We start from the raw sequence: 20,836 nt of genomic DNA, 5'->3' as shown, positions 1-20,836 counted from the left end.
GTAAATCGAGAATCAAAATGAAACACATTTTTTCGTTCGGCACTTGTCTAGCACAAATCATAACACACAAAGCAGTACATGGCTATGAAAAAAAAAAAGTTCAAGACTTCAAATTTTAGAATAATCAAAAAAGAAAATTACTTGTGTTTTTATACATTATAATTTGTGGACTAATAAGAGTGCATTTTTTTTTAAATCTGCACCTCAGCTGATTTTCAAACTTGTATATTTCGAGTTCCAAGCCAAAATCAGATTCAAAGGCGTCTCTACCCATCATCCTTCCATTAGTATTGCTCAGGACTGGAGTCAGCAATTGGTATGCCCAGATTAAGTTTCGTTAAGACAGTGTTTCTCAACTCCAGTCCTCAAGGCGCACCAACAGGTCTTGTTTTCAGGATTTCCCTCAGATGAAACGGCTGTGGTAATTACTAAGGCAGTCATACTGATTAAATACTGATTAAATCACCTGTGCAAAATAATGGTTAGCCTGAAAACATGACCTGTTGGGGCGCCTTGAGGACTGGAGTTGAGAAACACTACGTTAAGACATAGCTCATTGTGTGTTACTTATATTCTCTTGAATGTGACAGGCTCAATCCACCTTTATGTATGTAGGTCAATGTCATTTATACAGAGGGCAGGTACAAATAACCAAACAAATACATAGGGCATGTGATTGTTCATTATTGTAGCTACCTGCTGTTTGAATGACAGCTCTGTTCATCTAATCTCCCATATAAGTTCCTTGCAATGAGCTGCATCTGCAAGACACCAGTCTTAACTAGTACTGTAGCGTGGCATGCAGGGCCCGCACTCTGCTCATCATCACAGGTTTGTGTTGGCAACTGTTGTGAGGTTTTTGTGCGCTACAATTTTGGATCAATGCCCATGGAGATTTTTAAGTATCGTAATTTGTCGCCATTCCACGAGCGTGCGCAATTTTAAAGCATGACATGTTAGGTATCTATTTACTCGGCATTACATGATTTTTCAAATTATACAAAAAAATTGGGCCAACTTTAATGTTGTTTTTTTTTATTTATTAAAGTGTTTTTATTTTAGAAAAAAATTGCGTTTGAAATACGGCTGCGCAAATACAGAGTGACATAAAATAATGCGAGGTTCGCTATTTTAAAATGAGAGAATATGCCTTTTTCATTCTCAGTGTAAGACAAATGATGATACATGGACAGTGCTCACACTATTTCAATGGCATAATTGTATTGGTCTCTCCTAAATGTACAGTATATATAATAATGTGAGGTTCTGTCCAAAGACATTCACAGTAAATCCAAGGGTTATATCACATTTCACAAAGGAAACCTATGAGAACAATAATAAGGGAACCGCCGTCAGGTTTTTAAGGGTTACAGGTTCTGAGGCTATAAACCTGATTCCATATTCACTACCTAGTGACTCTAGGACCTGAGACAAGCAGATAGGAGACATATTAGACCTTTCATACCTCATTTAGTGGATGCATGCTTACTTTTGGTAACTGACTCGCTAGGTAGTGAAACATGTACTTGGTTGATGGTTATTTAACAGAAGGGTTAAAAATTCATAGGGGCAATTTTGGCCAATAAAAATGAAGCCACACTAGGAGAGAGATGAATTAGAACATCAGTCAGCTTTGGCTGGTGTCCCACTTTAGGTTGAGATATGTCAGCCCAAGTTATACCCTCGTATGAATAGAACATATATGTGGATATCAGGTGAAAACCACAGTCTAGGTAAATGTCCTTATGCATGTGGTAAATTTACAGTCAGAGTACACCAGCTAAAAAATGAGGTGACACTCTTTACTAAAGGAATCTGAGAGCATTAGTGTTCTACATCTGTATATACTTTAAGTATCACTCTTCACCCTGCAAAGCAAAAAGATTGAACTATGAGGTTCATAACAACACATGCTTCTGCTGAAGGACATGTGAACATGGGGTCAGATTATGACCAAATCTTTTTCTACGTTGAGTTTTTTTTTTTTATTGTAGTGTTCTGGGACAACACAGCTGAAACAGTGACTCTAAGTTTTTTTTTTTTGTATTAGACATAAGTTTAGGTACACTTCTGACCATAGGATGCAATAACAATGTTCTCATTCTCATGCTCCCACTTTGTAAAATAGATAGCCATCACCTGAACAGTTAGAAAGACAATAAACATACTCTAGGAGGCAAACAGCTTTCACTTTCGGAATACCATTTCTATTCAAGCAATACATTAAATTTAACAGGCCATTATTCAGTTTTGCCATATCTCACATGCTGCTTTCTATTTCAGATAATATTTGAGGGTGTTCGAGGTCCTGGTATAGAAGGGGACATTGCCATAGATGATGTATCAATCGTCGAAGGAGAATGTACCAGGATGGATGAGCCAGCCACTAGTATGTGCATAATTTTGTCTGTAATACATATTGTTTAATTTGTCCTAGAGGTGATCAGGGTGCTGCCAAGATCAACTGGCTAGCCTAGGTAGCTTCATAACTAAACTTGAAAGACATCCTGTACTGAGAAGTGTGTGGCTGGTTGTTTCTGGCATCAGTAGTTTCTGGCTCACCAAACATGCAGATTAAAAAGTCAATGAAATTAGAATTCCTGATCTATATGTAGGTGGGGCAATAATTCACACAGTCGGGTGCATTCAAAAACTTGTATTGAAGTAATGCAGCAACAGTTCACAACAAACCAGGTGGGACAGCTACCCAGCCGGGTGCACGAACAGTTTCCAACAATGTGAAGAATCCAATTATGGCTGTTGAAAAGGGACAGAATGTGGCCTGGCCGTCTTATGCCCAGTCGGGATTTTCCCTCCTCATCAGGAACCTTTTCCTAGAAATATTACTGTCCCTCACTGGTGGGGTACCTGTCCCTACTCTACCAACTTGCCAAATGCGCACCAAACCTGGGAGCCAGGCCTTCAAAAGACTATGTTTGACCCAAGGTGGTCGACAGAGTCACATGGGGAAGAAGCATCCATATGGATCGCATCCCCAGTGACCTGGTAAACCATAGTGGAACCATGTTTTTTCCTAACTTCCTCTCCAACTGTAGTGCCACCTGCAGTGGAGAAGGTGGACTGCACCTGCCAACATACATACTTGTTTCAGGCCATAGTTCCAACAATTGCAGCTTTCATATTCTCTGAATAAAGATTTATTTTATGAAGCCCAGTCCACTTAAAGCAGATGTTTCAGTTTTTGATAGATGCTGTAGAATTAAATCGCCTAAACCTTTATTAGACCAATTAGTGACTCTAGTGGAGACATCTCTGCACTAGTTCCTGTTACACTACTGTGTCCATTATGAAGGGGTCCCATTCATTCTTTTAAGTTTATATTGAATGTTTTATTAAGGGGAATGCAACATTAGGAGTTAAATCCCATTAAAGTGGAGTTCCACCCAAAAATGGAACTTTCTCTTTAAGTGCTGGTGACTCCCTGACATACCACATTTGGCATGTATTTTTTTTTTGGGGGGGGGGAGCAGGCACCCTGTTTTTACAGGCACCCAGCTCCCACTTCCTCCCCTGGTACCGCGAGGAAGATCACCTTTCCCCCCTCCCTACAATCTTCTGGGACACGTCACAGGTCCCAGAAGATTGCCCGGCCATTCACAGCATGTAGCGCGGCTCGCACCCACAGCCTGGTGCTCACAGTTAAAATGCCGGCGCCGCAGATAGGAGCGGGGCTTCGTATGCCCACATCGCTGGACTGTGGGACAGGTGAGTGTCTGCTTATTAAAGGTCAGCAGCTACACTTTTTGTAGCTGCTGACTTAAATGGGTGGAACTCTGCTTTAAGGTGGGCCTGAACATCCAAAATGCCAAAGAACAAAACTAGGAACATTAGAGAGTAGACATAGGCTTAAAAGATGCTTGCACCAGACATACATATACCCAATATATCTTTTTTGAATAAACCCACAGGGTTAACTCAGGTTTTTTCAGGCCATCCTGGAGATTTTATCATGTTCTTAGTAGGGATGAGCCCGATGTTCGAGTCAAACTGGAGTTCGACTCGAAAAATTGGGTGTTCGCCAAACAGCAAACATTATGCGGTGTTCGCGGCAGATTGGAAAGTCGCAGAACACCTTTAAAGTCTATGGGACACGAACACGAAAAACCAAAAGTGCTAATTTTAAAGGCTTATATGCAAGTTATTGTCATAAAAAGTGTTGGGGACCCGGGTTCTGCTCCAGGGGACATGTACCAATGCAAAAAAAAGTTAAAAAAAGTCTGTTTTTTCGGGAGCAGTGATTTTAATAATGCTTAAAGTGAAACAATAAAAATGAAATATTCCTTTAAATATTGTGCCGGGGGGGTGTCCTTAGTATGCCTGTAAAGTAGCGCATTTTTCCCGTGTTTAGAGTAATACCACAGCAAATTGACATTTCTAAAGGAAAAAGAAGTAATTTAAAACTGCTCGCGGCGGTAATGAATTGTCGGATCCTGGAAAAATATAGGTAAAAATCAGTCCATTTGGGTCTGGTATGAATATTAAGGGGGACCCCACACCAAAATAAAAAAAAAATGCATGGGTTTCCCCCCAAAATCCATACCAGGCCCTTAGCCGAGCATGCAACCTGGCAGGCTGCAGGAAAAGAGGGGGGGACGAGAGCGCCCCCCCCTCCTGAACCATACCAGGCCACATGCCCTCAACATGGGGAGGGGGCCAAGGGACAAGGGCCTCATCCCCACAACCCTTGCCTGGTGGTTGTGGCGGTCTGCGGGCGGGGGGGGCTTATCGGAATCTGGAAGCACTCTCCAAGTACAATATTTAAAGGAATATTTCATTTTTATTGTTTCACTTTAAGCATTATTAAAATCACTGCTCCTGAAGTAACAGCCGTTTTTAAAACTTTTTTTTTGCATTGATACATGTCCCTTGGGGCAGGACCCGGGTCCCAAAACACTTTTTATGGCAATAACTTGCATATAAGCCTTTAAAATGATATTTGACTGGCTGTATACCCTGGAAATCCTCCGGATGATCCATATGACAAGCGGATTTTGTGAAGCGGGTCACATCCTTATGCCCACAGTGTGGGGGAGTTGAGCTCACTGATGCGTGGTTAGACCTTGTAGTAGAGGTCTTTGCGCCTGGTAAGCGTACATCTTTTGCATGGTGGTGGAGCAATTTTGAGGATAATACGTGTGTAGCACTATCTTCATCCTAGAAAAAGGGAATTGTCATGTTTCCAAATTTTTTGCTATTAATTATCCAGTTAAGCCATACATGTGGATTTTGGCATCTGAATTAATTTTTTGTGATAATGTGAAAGATTTGGCACCATATTTGTATATAATTAATCACAATTGCATGTGTTAACTTATATGTACATATATACACTTTTTGCACTATAGACACTTTAATGTAAGAACACTTTACTAACTATCTTGCGTTATTTCGGTTTACTAACAGCGCAACACTATTGTTTGGGTATTGTTGTGTACAGTACACTTTTTAGGGAATCACACAGCGCAGAATCTTTTATTTTAGTATGAAATATATATATATAGAATTCTGCATCGCTGTAGCGATGCAGAGTTGCTCTGTATTTGTGGTGGACCGAGCCTGCCATCCAGCCAGCAGCCATCAAAGCCACACTACACACCAGGTTTCCATCCGTCCCAGCATGGTTCCTGGCACCCCTCCATGCTCCACCAGCGAGCACTCTGGATGAGGTTAACCCCTCCAGCCTGTGAGCGCTTAGTGTTATCGTTGGCCTTTTATTATCACTATCATTGTGTTTTATGACTTTTACTCTTCAATAAATCATTGATTTTTTTGGTTTAAACTCACTGTCCATACAATACTGTTTGGATTTAAAGTCGTTTTAAACCCTTACAGACCACTTTGACCTACAGGTAAGTATAAGGCTTAAGGCTGATTAAGGCTTACCTGTAGGTCCAAGAAATATCTCATTTGCAAAAAGACAGGGACCACTGTCTACGGCGCATGCGCCGTAGACAGAGGCGCACAGGCACACTGGCACACTGAGCCTGCCACTGCTAACGGCGATATGCTGTTAGTGGTGGCTCCTGCGCGTATGCACGGGAGTGATGCCATCATGGCTCCGGCCAATCACAGCGCCGGAGTCACGATACCCGGAAAGAAGATGGACGCTCCGTAGCAGAGGGGACAGTGGTGACATTGCAGGCTGCTGTGTCAGGTAAGTGACACATAATGGGCTACTATGCGATGCATAGTAGCCCATTATGCTTTACCTTTGCAGGGAAACAAAGAGGAAGTAACACCCATCAGGGTTTACTTCCTCTTTAACACATTGAGCACTGCTCATCAGTTTTACTTTATGATTCCTAAATGCTTTTTACCACTTATCTCAAGCAATGTTCAGTTGTCTGTCAGCACTAACTAAAATTGGCATGTTGTATGACAACCTTTAAATTCCAAGGCCCCCCTCATTACATAGCTTGCTCTGAAAGTGAACATCCTTATATTTTTAAATGCCTTTAAAATACAAAATATGATGTGATCTATTACTGTTGAATAGTTACACAACTTTCTATTCTCTTTTCAGCTCCTCCTTCAGGTGTTAAAGTGTCTGGGACTTTAGTTCATATATGGTTGTATCCAGTTTTCCTTTACCTTTCTTTTTTAAGTCATCAAAGGTGACCACACTCTGGCAGAGGCTACAAAAGATTCACTAGGCACTGGTTTGAAGAAAGAGTCTTTGAAAATGGACATCTAGAAAACAATCTACCAAAGATTCCTCCACAAAAGGCACTGGGAATTAACGGAACATAGAACATACATTACTACAAACTACACTTGAGACCTGAAATATAAAAGGAGACCTCGCAGTGCTTCTGTGGCTTTCACAAATACAGTAAAATCCGAATATTCTTAAAACAAAAAAGGAATTAAGAAATCCTTGTCAAAGCACAACGTCACGGCTGGTTTTCTTTCAAATGAAAAGAGTTTGCTTGTTACCATGGACACCTAAAGGCCTGCCGCCAACCTAAACCTCACAGTTAACAGGGTACACCAAGATCTGGCATTCATTTTCAGTTCAAGAAGGTTTCGAGTAAGGAACAAGTCTACGTAAGCCCTCTTGCCTTGGCTGCCACCATTCAAACCTAAACCTCTGTAGAACACGTACACCATTTTATCACAGCTTTGCTACAAAAGGTATGCTATATCTTTTTTGCATGTAGTCGTCTCCAAGAAAGAGCAGCTCGGTCTTACAAGCTTTTTTCAGCTTTTGGGATTTTGCTTGTGGACCACGAGTTCAAGTCACCAAGTCCATCAGTTGTAACAAAGGAACCAAACCACCACCTTTTATAAATCGCCAGGAAACCAAGTGCCTTCAAATAACAAGCCTGAAAAAAGTTAGCTAAACAAGCTTGCACTGCTGTGAGTGGTTTGTGAAAAAAAATAAATAAAGAAACAAACTGTTTTATAAGCAAACTGCAGTCCACACAAAGAGAACACAGGCCAGATCAAAAACAGAATAAAAAAAAAATTGCTACAGAAGTACATAAACTTGTGTTGCTGCATAAGATCTTAAACGTCATATTTTTTTAAGAGTTTGTTTCACCTTTTAAAACAGACATGGCCTTCTTGCGTATTATCAGTTTGACAAAAAAATGGAAATCTCACCCCGGATGAGAAGGAACAACTTTTCATATTACTGCTAACTAAAGTAGTTTGAAAAGTTGTCAATAGACTTTCAATCTTCATTTTTTTTTTTTTTTGCTCCTTTTGAAACGGGAAAGTGATTTTCTTACTCTTATCTACATTTGAAATGAAATCAGTCTGATCTTAAGAGGAAAGCATTTTGAGCAGCAGACTGCAGTGTGTTCAACCCTGACAGAATCTCTGGGTCTGAATTATTGATCTCAAAATTTGAGGGTCCGATGCCTCTGCCCACTAATCAGACTCTGTGCAGATTGTGACATAGTATTTTATTATTTTGGCAAGTTTGGAAAAAAAAAGATAATACACTTTTACATAAAACTGTAAAAAAAAAATGACTGAGCTACCTGATTAAATACATACTTTAACCAGCCACTTTTTCAATGCATTGTATATGTCCCTTATAACGTTGGCTATGAACATTTGAAGATATTTTTTGGTTTCTTTAAATTATCTTAAATTTTAACTTCATTTAAAAATACTTTTATCTACACAAAAAAAATTATTCTTTTATGTTCTTTAAAACATTTGATGAAAAATGTTATGCAAAAATTGGGCTATAAATAAAAAACATATTTAACATTGCTGAAATTGATTTAAAACAGAGAAAAACTGAAGCACAAGATGATATCGTAGATTATGATCAGATTCGAGTATATATTTTTTTTTTCTTTATTTTATTTTTATTTTGGATTCTGTAGAAATGTTTATGCTGATTCAGTTATTCAACTGAAACAAAAAGAAAACTTTTACAGCTATGTTCAATAAAGCCTCTTTCCAGGTAAGGTATGCGAAGTGGTGTACTGGTTCTTTTTTTGGGGGACAAGACCATAAACTGAGATTTCTGTGGAACATGAAATATTTTAATGGCAAGATGTATTTCTCTTTTTAGAAAATGAAAAAGCAGATTCAAATATATTTTACATTTAGTACACCTACAAAAGAATAATCTGCATGATAAAGTGTAAAACTGTACTGGAAAAGAAACCTGTGCCATAAAATATGGAAGAAAACTTTGAAGTATGGGGATTCCTATGTGTATGCAAACAATCAGATGTAAGAAGTTTTTAAATAGGCTTACTGGCTTTGTAAGGCTACTCCCAAACAAACAGGTTTCCCTCAATAAGTGCCGAATGATTCCAAATGTGAACAAATGGGCACCAGACTTTATAGCGAAAGGGTCCAAGGAGTATTTAGTAGTTCACAATTTAACCATACCATGAACATGTTTTGAGGCAACTCCCCCTTCATCAGAGCTTGGAACAGAGAAATGAAGACTTTATTTACTCAGATGCTCCTTTCGGGACTCCAGACATAGACACTGTTGTCAGCGGCAATTAGTAACTGCTGGTGACCACAGTGTAAGTCTGGATGGAGATCTTTCCCTCACTTCCTGCCCTGTGACCCACAGATAATAAACTTAAGGACTAGCCTCGTTTTGAGATTTTGGTGTTTACAAGTTTAAAACATTTTTTTTTTGCTAGAAAACTACTTAGAACCCCCACACATTATATATTGTTTTTTTTCTAACACCCTAGAGAATAAAATTGCGGTCATTGCAATACTTTTTTTCACACCGTATTTGCGCAGCAGTCTTACAAGCGCACTTTTTTTGGAAAAAATTCACTTTTTTGAATAAAAAAATAAGACAACAGTAAAGTTAGCCCAATTTTTTTTTATATTGTGAAAGATAATGTTACTCCAAGTATATTGATACCCAACATGTCACACTTCAAAATTGCGCCCGCTCGTGGAATGGCGTCAAACTTTTACCCTTAAAAATTTCCATAGGCAACGTTTAAAAAATTCTACAGGTTGCATGTTTTGAGTTACAGAGGAGGTCTAGGGCTAGAATTATTGCTCTCGCTCTAAAGATTGTGGCGATACCTCACATGTGTGGTTTGACCACCGTTTTCATATGCGGGTGCTACTCACGTATGCGGTCGCTCCTGCGCGCGAGCTCGTCGGGACGGGGCGCTTTAAAAACATTTTTTTTCCTTATTTATTTTACTTGATTTTATTTCTTTTTTCACTGCTTCAAAAAAAAAAAAAAAATTGGGTCACTTTTATTCCTATTACAAAGAATGTAAACATCCCTTGTATTAGAAAAAAGCATGACAGGTCCTCTTAAATATGAGATCTGGGGTCAAAAAGTCCTCAGATCTCATATTTGGACTTAAATGCAATAAAAAAAAAATTTAAAATTTGTCATTAGAAAAAATGACTTTGAAAAAATGGCCCTTTAAGACATATGGGCGGAAGTAACGTTAAGACGTCGCTTCCACCCTGCTATGGTATGGAGATGGCTGGGGGCCATCTTCCCCTCACTCGTCTCCATACCCGGCTACGCTGACGGCTCCGGTAAGCAGCGGAGGGCGTGGGAGAGTGGGGGGAGGGGGTGGCACCTCTCCCGCTGCCGATAACGATGATCTCGCGGCGAGACCACCATTATCGTAAATACAACTGGCTCCTGAAGAGATGGATACCTTGGTTGTGGCAGCAGCTGCTGCCGTTACCGATATATCCATCTTTAAAGTGCCGACGTAAATGTGCAGGAGCCGGTCGGCAAGTGATTAAGGTGCAGTTATCACCAGGGATAGATACAATAAAAATATTGTTGGAAGTTCTTTACTCTACTAAAAATGTGCTTTTATTTTTTTTCTGTGTGCCTGTTGGAGAGATTTCCCGTCAGTTCTGTTCTGACACAAAAGCTAGGAGAAATCTACCCATTAGGGACACAGATGTTCATAAAACAGAAGATTTACCTCTACCTGCTCTATCTAGAGTTGGGCATGGCAATTCTTGCTAATCTAAAAAGGGAACTATAGTAAATTCAATTAGACCAGCATGGTGTTTTGGAGATACTATGGCCCTCTTTGTCAAGGTAACACAACGAGGGGGCAATAGCTTCCCAAAAATTGCATTGGTATAATGGAACCTCAGTGAAGGCTCAAATTAGAACCTAGTGTTCTGGATTTTCTTTTCTCTGTGTGTAGTATAAGAGGGCTGAACTTAAAGTTGTTTTATGACCCATGGCCATAGGGACTGGGTCCTTAGAGGCTGCTCTCAGCGGATCACCATGGATGGGGCTGTCAGTCTGGCACTCAATAATTCACATGGAATCTCTATTTTCTCCTTACAACTATAGTCCAGAGCACTGATACATTTAGTATCATTACACAGGCCTTGATGAAGGGGGATTGTTGAGCCCTCTAAACACGCTGCATCAAATAATGATTTTTAATGGTCTATTCAAACAGCTGTGGCGCTCTCATTCTTCCTACACCTTATGGTTTTTCTTTTGTCATGGGGGGTCATTCCATCTCCACACTAACTGAAATGAAAAAAACTTTTGGCTTAGCATACACTTTAATATTTTGCTAAACCTTTGTGTACTGCTTGGACCAGAAGAAGGGAGTAGATATCCTGAAAGCTTGTCCTGCAAAAATAGTGTTAATAAAAAAGATATCCTGTATGGTACTCAATTTTGTGCAGCCACCTATGTAATTTACATACATCTGCCAAACTGCACAGTTTCAGTTCTATATGGTACCACTGTTGCTAAGCACCCTGTTTGTGAACTATGGTGTAGGAGGAGTTAATTTTAAGATGGGTTGTCGTGATTTAGGTTGTCTATGTTTCTTCTGTGGAATTTTTCTGTCTCTGTTTATCCTGGTGACTACTGTTTTTCCACTGTCTGTGGAAAGGGAATAGAAGGGAAAGACATTTGCTCTGATGACTACTTTCTAAAAGTTGATTTCCATCCGACTTGGGAAATTTCCTCTCTTCTTTTTCTACAAATGGCCAAAAAACTGCCAGGTTTTTTCCATTACCTATCTTATCCAAAATGGGAAAAAAATTGTTGGATATCTATCCAGATAGCAATCTGTACTAGGGAAGAGATAAAACCGCTATCCTATTTTTCCCCTCTCCCTTCACTCACAGATTATCCTAATTAGAATCTTTGTCTTATCATTTTGTTAAACCTTTGTGTATGGACCAATTACAAAAGATCTCCCAAAGCTTGTCCTGAAAAATGAACTCTTGGTACAAATGAAAAATAAGGTATCACATAGTACTCAACTCTGTTGTAGGTACAATTACACTTAAACAAATATCATCAACTTAACCCAAAAATGAACATTTAGTATACTGCAGCTTACCAGTTCTTAGATGTGGGGACTGTATTAATTGCTATCTATGCTGGCAAAGAACATTTTCGGCAACATCAGAAATGCCTGTTGGTCTTGTCAGATTTGTAGTGTCCTTGTCACTTCCTGTGAACAAACAATGTTATTCTCATGTAATCTACCAATCCCATCATCCCCCATGTAATAATAATGCAGAAAGGCAAATATACTTAATCACTTATTGTCCAAGGTAATTTTTTTCGTTTTTCACACACATCAAAAACCAGCATTTTCTGCTAGACAATCACTTAGAACCCTCAAACGATATATATATTTTTTGAAAGCCGAGGCACTGTAGAATGAAATGGTTGCTGTTTTTTATGTCACATGATATTTGCACAGCTGTTTATCAAACACAAATGTTCAGGGGAAAAAAAAAAACACTAAAATGAATTTTAGCATGCCAAACACAATATAATACTCTAAGTAAAACATAAAAGATGATGTTGCATTGAGTAAATAGATACCTAACGTGTCAAGACTAAAAATTATGTGCACAGAAATGGTGACAGACCACTGTACCTAAACATTTTTTGAAGGACAAGGCTTTAAAAGCCTTAACAGAATATCAGTGTAGAGTTAATCATGAATGATGGCCCTGGAACTAATATTCACATTTGTGGTGCAATCACTATTTACATATGCATGCGGGATCTATGTGTGTTTTTTTCCTTTGTGTATATGCGTAGGGTGCGGGGTGCTTTTAATTTTTTCATTATTTTTATTTATTGCGTTAAAACGTTTTTACACTTTTTTTTTTACATTTTTTTTATTTAGTCTTATTGCTATCACAAAAAGACTAACAAGATCCGCGTTAGAAAAAAAATCATGGGTCTATTAGACCCTATTGTCTCACTCCAAAGTAGCCGACCAAGCACAGAATGACAATGCTGACACCGGAAGTAACCAAATTGTTTCTGGCTTCATCCATCCTTCTTTTCATTGTTGCCTCATCTCCTCTCCAATCCCAGCTATTTACTGTGGTTCAGGGCACTCTGGAGGAACAGGGGTGCCCGAGAACCACTGCAGGTAGCAGAGGGAGTGGTAGATGGCCCTTCTTGGTACCGTTAAAGTAAAAAACAATAACACGATTATGGCTGCTACTGCATTATAACTATTTACAAATAGGCTATATATATAAAAAGTCATAGTCCAGCCCAAGTGACAACAATGGCTCCCCAAGACAGGAAGTACTGTATGTTATTTGCAGGATTACCAGGGAAAAGCCTGAAAAAAGGAAAACAAATGCATTCACCTCATCTAAGGATTAGTAAGCTACATATATTATAGTTTAGATCCAATTAGAATTTAAACATGCACAGTCGTCCTTTGGCAAAAAACAGTCCAGCATATACTGTAGTATATGGACATGGGTATTTTGTTGTTTAGTTTGAGTTCTGCTCAACATGCAGAATATGTTTATAGTTTTTAAATAATCTATGTAGAAATGTTAGTGTTTTTCAATGTTCTATGAAGTAATGTATTCCATTAGTACCTTGGTTAATTGAAATCTAAAACAAAACAAAAAATACAGTATGCATGAACTCAAATATCATATGTGTGGGCAAGCATATGGGCAGTGTCATTTTCATCATAGAAATCAATAGATAAACATTACGTTGTTGGGTAAAAACCTCCGGCCTCCTCAATAGATTTCTTCTGAATGATATTATTTCAGGGTATCACTAACACCAAAATTAAAATCGAATAAAATTCTAATAACATATACATAGGAGTCAGAATGTCTGTCAAATTCTTATTGTTCAATGGGTTCCCGTAGAGATTTTTCCTCATTTCCTGTATAGGCAAAGTAATGTAAAATCTTCCCTATTGAAGTAATGCATTTTTAGAGTAGTTCTACGTTTTCACCAATTTGTGCAAACAAACATTTTTTCAGAAGTTTGACCTTAAATAGACATGGTTATTATATCATTTTCAGCATTCTACACATCCAGAGCTGTAGGAAATACATTACTGAGGTAGCAGCCAGCGGGTGGGACCACCGCGTGCAGCAGGGATGCAGGCGTCCAACAAATCTTAACTATGGGGTGCTAAAGATTCTACTGATGCTTCTAGTTCTGCAAAAGATTTGACTCAAAGGAGGAGGTATTGGTAAAATGTATCCTAATGACTGTATCCCTTTAAGGTAGATCAAAAGGGTTCATAATTGGCCAAGTTAATTTACTGAAAATCAGTCTGCTTGGCTTTTCTTATGCACTTTTAAATATATATCAGACATTAGTACCATGTATTCTCTAATGAGGTTTTGCTATAAAGGAGGATGATGTCTCATGGACTGCATAACACAGTGGGGGAGATTTACTAAAACTGAACACTTAGAATCTGGTGCATGGTAGTCAAACAGCTTACCAACTTCAGCTTGTTTAATTAAAGTAGAAGTCCACCATAACACTAAAATCCCTGCATCTACAGACATCCACAATCTAACATTAACCGTATCTAGCCCTGTAAAGAAGAAATCAACATACATACCTTTTGTGGAGCCGATCCCACTCTGATCTGTCAGCCACGGCTTCGCTGTATAGACGTGTGCAGGGGACACAGCTTACAACGGAAACCCCATAGTAAGTCTATGGGTGACATCACTCACCATTCATTTCACAGGTGTTGTCGGCTATGTCCTCTGCAGAGCTTCTGCTGATGGAGATCGGATCGGCTTCAAAAAAGATATGTATACTCATTTATACTTTACAGGGCTAGATAGGTTAGTGTTAGATCGTGGATGTCTGCAGATGCAGGGATTTTAGTGTTAGGGTCGACTTACACTTTAAGCATTGACAAAAAAAAAAAAAAACCCTGAAAGATGGAATGGTTTCTATGCAGAACTGCACCAGATTTTGCACACTCCAGTTTCAGTAAATCAACCCTAATATTTCCCTAGTAAGGCAACCAATATGTATTGACAAGTGTCTGACCACTGCTAAGGTTTCCTTAGCTCTTCTGTTGACTGTTAAGATGACTATTGAGGACAGATCACTCCTCAAAACGTAGCAATTTTGGGACTGGATTGCCCTTCATGCCATTTGCCAAGATTTATGGATGGGACTTTATTCTAAATACACTTAGAATTCTTCAATATGTCTCATGTCTAAGCTGCTGTGTTCTACCACCTGTGAGCAGCAACAGCAATTCATGTACTTACCACACCAAATTATATAGAGGTTCTGGATTTGTAAAACAAAATAGAATTTTTTGACAGAGCATAAATGATATGGCTGACAGATACAATCAAAGATGCCTTTGCCTGACGCCTTGTTCTAAAAGTTGTAGGATTCAGGTTGTTATGCTGGTTTTAACTTCACTACCTAGTGAGCCATTGCCCTGAACAGGAATGCGAGTAGTGAAGTCATAAAGATCAATTCCTTACCCTTTCCAGGTCAGTGACTCACTAAAGCAGGCCACAGATGGATTGAAATTCGATGGGTTCAGCAGGTACCAGCCAAATTTCAATTCATCTATGGCCATTCCCGTTTCGAGAGGAGTCGACCTAGTGATCAAGCTTTAATAAGGAACACAGAAGAACCAGCAGGACAGCCCCAAAACCAGAACATTTAAAATCAATCATATTTTTTAAACTTACTGGTTTATTTAAAATGGTTCAATCTGTAAATATGTATGTAGCTAGCGTGTTTCAATTATCTTTTCAATGTATGCTAATATTTTAAAAACTGTGTTTTAATCCCTAGTTAAGTTAAAGTAAAGTTAAGTAAAGTTAAATGATTATTGTTTTTTATTAAAAAAAAAAAAAATGCTGACAGAGCTGGACCAGCAGTACCAAGGTAAGAGGAACACTAAAGCATAATGGCTTTGATTGTACTGTCAAAGCAGGAAAGAAATCTTGTATATGTAATAGACATTAAGGCCAGTGCATGTACACACACAAGCCTAAACAGAAGAAAATATAAAGAAAACCTGTCAACAGAGACTGCCTTGGCTGCCTCTTCTGGGAATGCTAGTTGCCTGGCACTCATGGTGACCTTCTAGCTTCAATGCTTTCTGAGCTACCGACAGTAACAAATATGCTGATTGGAATTTCCCTTTGCATTGTTTATGGTCAATGAAATATAAGGGTAAGCACGAAAGCAAGGCAACTAGCAATTTTGGAAGCAGGTAATGGTCTAGAGTGGTTAGTGGGGTACCCCAAGGATCTGTCCTGGGACCAATTCTGTTTATTTTATTTATAAATAATATAGAGGATGGGATAAATAGCTCAATCTCAGTTTTTGCTGCTGACACAAAAATATGTGGGGCAATAACAACACACCAGGATATAGAAAACTTACAAAAGGACCTGAATAAATTAATGAAGTGCGCTACAGTATGGAAAATGAAGTTTAATTTTGAAAAATGTACGGTAATGCACTTGGGGGTAAAATTATAAATGGAAGTTACTCATTAGGCAGAGAACCCCTAGGGGCTTCCAGGATGAAGAAGGACCTAGTAGATGACAGACTGAGCAATAGCATGCAGTGTCAAGCTGTGGCTACCAAAGCCAGCAGAATATTAGCATGCATTAAAAGGGAATTTATTCCAGAGATAAAACAATTATTCTGCCACTTTATAAAACTTTGGTTTGGCCACATCTGGAGGATTCTGTCCAGTTCTGGTCACCGATCCTCAGAAGGGACGTGCAGGAGAGAGTACAGAGAAGGGCAACTGAATTAATATGGGGACTGGAGGACCTCAATTATGAGGAAGGACTACAAGTGCTAAATGTATTCTCCCTGGAGAAGAGATGCTTGAGAGGAGATATGATAGCAATATACAAATATCTCAATGGTGATCCAAACGTAAGTAAGAAACTTTTTAGTCCAGGGAGTGTAAGAGGACATGGGGCCACATGATGAGACTGGAAGAGAAGTGGTTTAACCTTAAGCTGCGCAGGTGGTTTTTCACAGTCAGGGTGGTAAGGATGTGGAACTCTCTTCCACAATCGGTGGTGTCGGCAGGTAGTATGGACAGTTTTAAAAAACTCTTGGACTGGCATCTTAGCAATAACAATATACAGGAATATGGGAAATGATTTTTCTACACACAGACACCTACACAGGTTGAACTGGATTGGCTGTTGTCTTTATTCAACCTTACCAACTATGTAACTTCTGTATTTCTCTGTGATGGATTTTAATTTATCGCTGCACTCCAGGCCATATAATGCAGTGCTGTATTAATAAATCATGTATTTTTATTGCAACTTGTGTGACCAGGAATCGGCATCCTGTAATCCCCTGCACAGAAGCCATGGCTGCCAATGGGGGGGGGGGGGGGACATTGGTCCTCCTGTAGGGGGCCCGGACAGGGAGGGGGATTGGTGTGGTGGATGGGCAAATACAGGAACACTGTGCTGCTCTCCCTGCAGCTGAAAGCTAGTTTCTCCCCCCTGCTGGCATTCAGCAGCTGGAGAGAGACACAGTGCATAGTTCCTGTCATTTCCCCCCCCCCGTACTGATGTTCCTCCCTATCCTGCCCACATCTGATCATCATCTCCCCCTGTGTAATCCCCCCTGCAGTGCTGACGGCTTTCCTCTCCTGCCGGGTGATGCGGGTACACCGGGGGATGTGTCAGCTATCAGCAATGAGAGCAGTAGGAGGGGCTGGTGAATGTCAGTTACCGGCCCCTTCCTTTTCTGATTGGACACAGTGAGTGATCGGTAAGATTGAATTATGTGTCCACTGACAACTGAGCATAGTAAACTGTGTTTACTTTGCTTCAGTTTATGAATGAACAGAAGCCTCTGTCTCCTGTTCATCCATATTCAATGCTGGGGCCGCAGAGAAAGAAATTTGAGAATTTGTTTCCTCAATTCCTGTCTCAAAGGTGAGATGTCAGGGGTCTACTTAGACCCCTGATATTTCACCCAAGCCCCCCTACCCCCAAACAGCTTAAATGTAAAAATTAATTTTAAAAGTAAAAAAAAAAATTACAAATAGTAAAAAACCGTGTTTAAAAATTGTAAAACGTAATTTCTGAAAATTGTAAAAAATAACATAAAAAATGAAGGGCTTATTCACGTGGGTTTTCTGGCCTGTACGGTATTGCTGTATGTTATTCTATGGGGATGCAGTGGCTACATGAACACAGTCTCAGGTCCTAATTTGATAGGTGTGCAGGTGTGGGTGAGCGGCCCTGGATGCATACTGTCTGTGTTTGAGGCTGTACACCTGCATCCGCACACCTGTCAAATTAGGACCTGCGGCTGTGTCCCATAGCGTAACACAGGCTGCCTGCACACAGCGGTAGCAACATTTTTAAATAACTCTGATTCACGCAGCCACGGCACCTATATGAATAAGCTCCAAAACCTCAATTTCTTGTACAAAAGTTTTTAATAATATTCAGTCAAACAGACAGAGCCAACAAGTGGATAGTTACAGTGCTTCATAAACGATTGCAAGTCAAGTAGACATACTTATTCGAGACTTGAAGCCTCACAGTAAAGGTTTTAATCAAAACAATTCTGGTTTCGTGCCGCAGTATAACTTTATAAAAACATCCAACCATATGGTTAGGTGTAAGTAAAGAAGAACCCTCTAATAATGAACCAATGGTTAATATTGTAAACAGAAACAAAATAAAATAAAAAGAATACAAACAACGTAACCATCCAAATCAGGACAACGCCTGGTGTCCAGATAAGCATGTAAACTAAAATTAGATATTAAATCGGGAAGAGTGAAAAAGAGGAGACAGGAAAAGAAAGGACAAAGAGGAATTGAGAGGGGAACCCAAGACCTCATTTTCATACAGAACTTTATCGACTCAATACAGTTTTATCGTTTAGGTCATGCCCGGTACACACGATCAGATCGTACGATAATCTGATCGTTAGTACAGAGCTTTCGAGAGCCGATCAGGAAAGTTCATCCGATATTTTTTGATCGGGACATGCACGAAATTTTTTTTCTTACGATGCCAGATTGTACGATTTTTGTTTAATCAGTACAGCTGTCGTTCAAAAATGCAATACATATACACTGCAACACATGACATCACTTCCGAATTTTTATTCTGTCGTACGAGAATTTTTGTGACTCATCAGATTCGATGTGAGATTAGCATGCAAAAAGAGACGGACGATCATTTATCCGATAATCTCATCGTGTGTACCGGCATAACGCAGGCATTTTGTAAGTTATGTTATGTTTGTGTTTGCTATTTTTTTGGTGAAAATGTTGTTTTGATATTTTCGGGGGGGGGCCCTATGAGGTAGACTGTATGGGGCCCTGTGATTTCTAACAGCAGCCCTGATAGAAGCATCTAGGTCAAGAGAGGGAGGAAAAGGACCTTGCACATAGGAGGAAACACCAGAGTGAGCCGGTGGTCTCATAACCTGTTGCTGCGCCTTCATTTTCCAGTCTGGGATTAGAGAAAAGACACGCAGTAAATGGTATCATGGCTAGCTGTGCTGTTCGAGGGGGCTGTGTAAATCTCAGGACTGGATAGATAGAGATACAAATGCTCTGGGGAAAAAAAGTTTTCTTAGTATTTAAAGTGTAAGTAAACCCCCCTATTGTTTTCAGCCAAGCCTCTGTTTAATCTACAACTGCCATGATGGTGCACATGTGATCAGGTATGACACCAGCCATTGGATGCTTTGACAGTTTAGTTGAGAGCACAACCAATGGGAGTGTTACATTTCTGGCACGTGCCGGAAATGAAACTTTTTTGAAACTGGTAAATGGATGGGTTTACTTCCGCTTCAACGCCGGGCACTTTCACCGCCTTCATGCCAAGGCCACTTTTCAGCTTTCAGAGCTGTCACACTTTGAACCACAATTGCACGGTCATGCAACACTGTATCCAAAATGAAATTTGTATCATTTTTTTTGCTGGTATTTAATTATCACTGAGTTTTTTATTTATTTATTTATAAAACGAAAAAAGACCAAACATTTTGGGGAAAAAAAATATTTTTTTTTTAGTTTCTGTTAGAACATTTTGTAAATAAGTAATTTTTCTTCTTTAGTGATATGCACTGATGAGGCTGCACTGATGGGCACAGAAGAGATGGCACTAATATGCAGCACTGATAGGTGGCACTGTTAGGAGCTGTGATTGGACACAGCTGATCACATGGGTAAAGAGCCATCGGCTCTGTACCGAGATCGGTGATGCGCCATACAGGAGGTCCCCGAGTTACGAACCTCCGACTTGCGAACAACTCCTACTTAGGAACAGGAGGCGGTGTCGGCAGGCACATCGGAAAACATTGGTAAACAGTGGAAAACGACCTTGGAAAACAGCAGAAAACGACGTTGGAAAACGACGTCTCCGCCGTTCTGCGCATGCACCTCCGACTTACGAACAAATCCGACTTAAAAACAAACAGGCAGTCCCTAACCTGTTCGTAATGGGGGACTGCCTGTATCCCAGGAACACAGCGCACTGCCGATCGCCGGGCTGCAAACCCCCACAGGCATGCAAGCGAGAGTGGGATGACATCATATGACTTTACCCCAGAACCAGAGAGCCACCCTGCCGCCAGCATTTGTCAATACAACCATACAGGTGGTTAATCTGTACTGAGATGTTTTTGGAGTTCAGCTTTGAAAGGATTATATATTCTTAGCAGGTTCCCATGCATGAGACAACACACAGTCCTGACTATAGACAGCCGACAAGCCAAATTTGATGAACGCATTTTTCCTTCAGCTTTATGGTGACTCTTGATATGTAAAACAGACTTCTGAAATGACTTAGTCATTAGTTACACCCCTTAGGCCCGACACTAAAAACCTCAAGAGTTCCTTTTGCTATGGCCATATGTCTAATGCCATAACCAGAGCAGTAAAACTTAATAGAACTTTCTAATCCAACTATGAAGCAATAAATAATTGCTCCTTCCCACCACTTAAACTTTGATGTTATTAAATGTTTCGTCTTCTGATGACAGATGCTCTATGGGGCAAGGAGTTAATCAAACTGAATACAGAAAATAAATTACTACTTTATTTGGTTAAGG

The 20,836-nt window shown here is 39.7% G+C and overlaps 1 protein-coding gene across 2 annotated transcripts in view; it reads left to right on the top strand.

The window, feature by feature from the left end:
• The window catches only part of MDGA2 (MAM domain containing glycosylphosphatidylinositol anchor 2), a 1,144,403-nt gene extending 1,135,946 nt beyond the window's left edge, over window positions 1-8,457 (top strand). For both annotated transcript variants that reach the window (XM_073609471.1, XM_073609469.1), the window contains exons 16-17: window positions 2,284-2,389; window positions 6,545-8,457. In XM_073609471.1, coding sequence (XP_073465572.1) covers window positions 2,284-2,389; window positions 6,545-6,639 — 201 coding nt within the window. In that variant the 3' untranslated portion in view covers window positions 6,640-8,457. The remainder of the gene's footprint in view (window positions 1-2,283; window positions 2,390-6,544) is intronic.
• The last annotated feature ends 12,379 nt before the right edge of the window (window positions 8,458-20,836 follow it).

The sequence above is a fragment of the Aquarana catesbeiana genome, linkage group LG13 (genome assembly GCF_042186555.1).
Source record: "Aquarana catesbeiana isolate 2022-GZ linkage group LG13, ASM4218655v1, whole genome shotgun sequence".
Classification (NCBI taxonomy): domain Eukaryota; kingdom Metazoa; phylum Chordata; class Amphibia; order Anura; family Ranidae; genus Aquarana; species Aquarana catesbeiana.
Note: the sequence above shows the minus strand (reverse complement) of the source record. Positions and strands in the feature narration are given on the sequence as shown.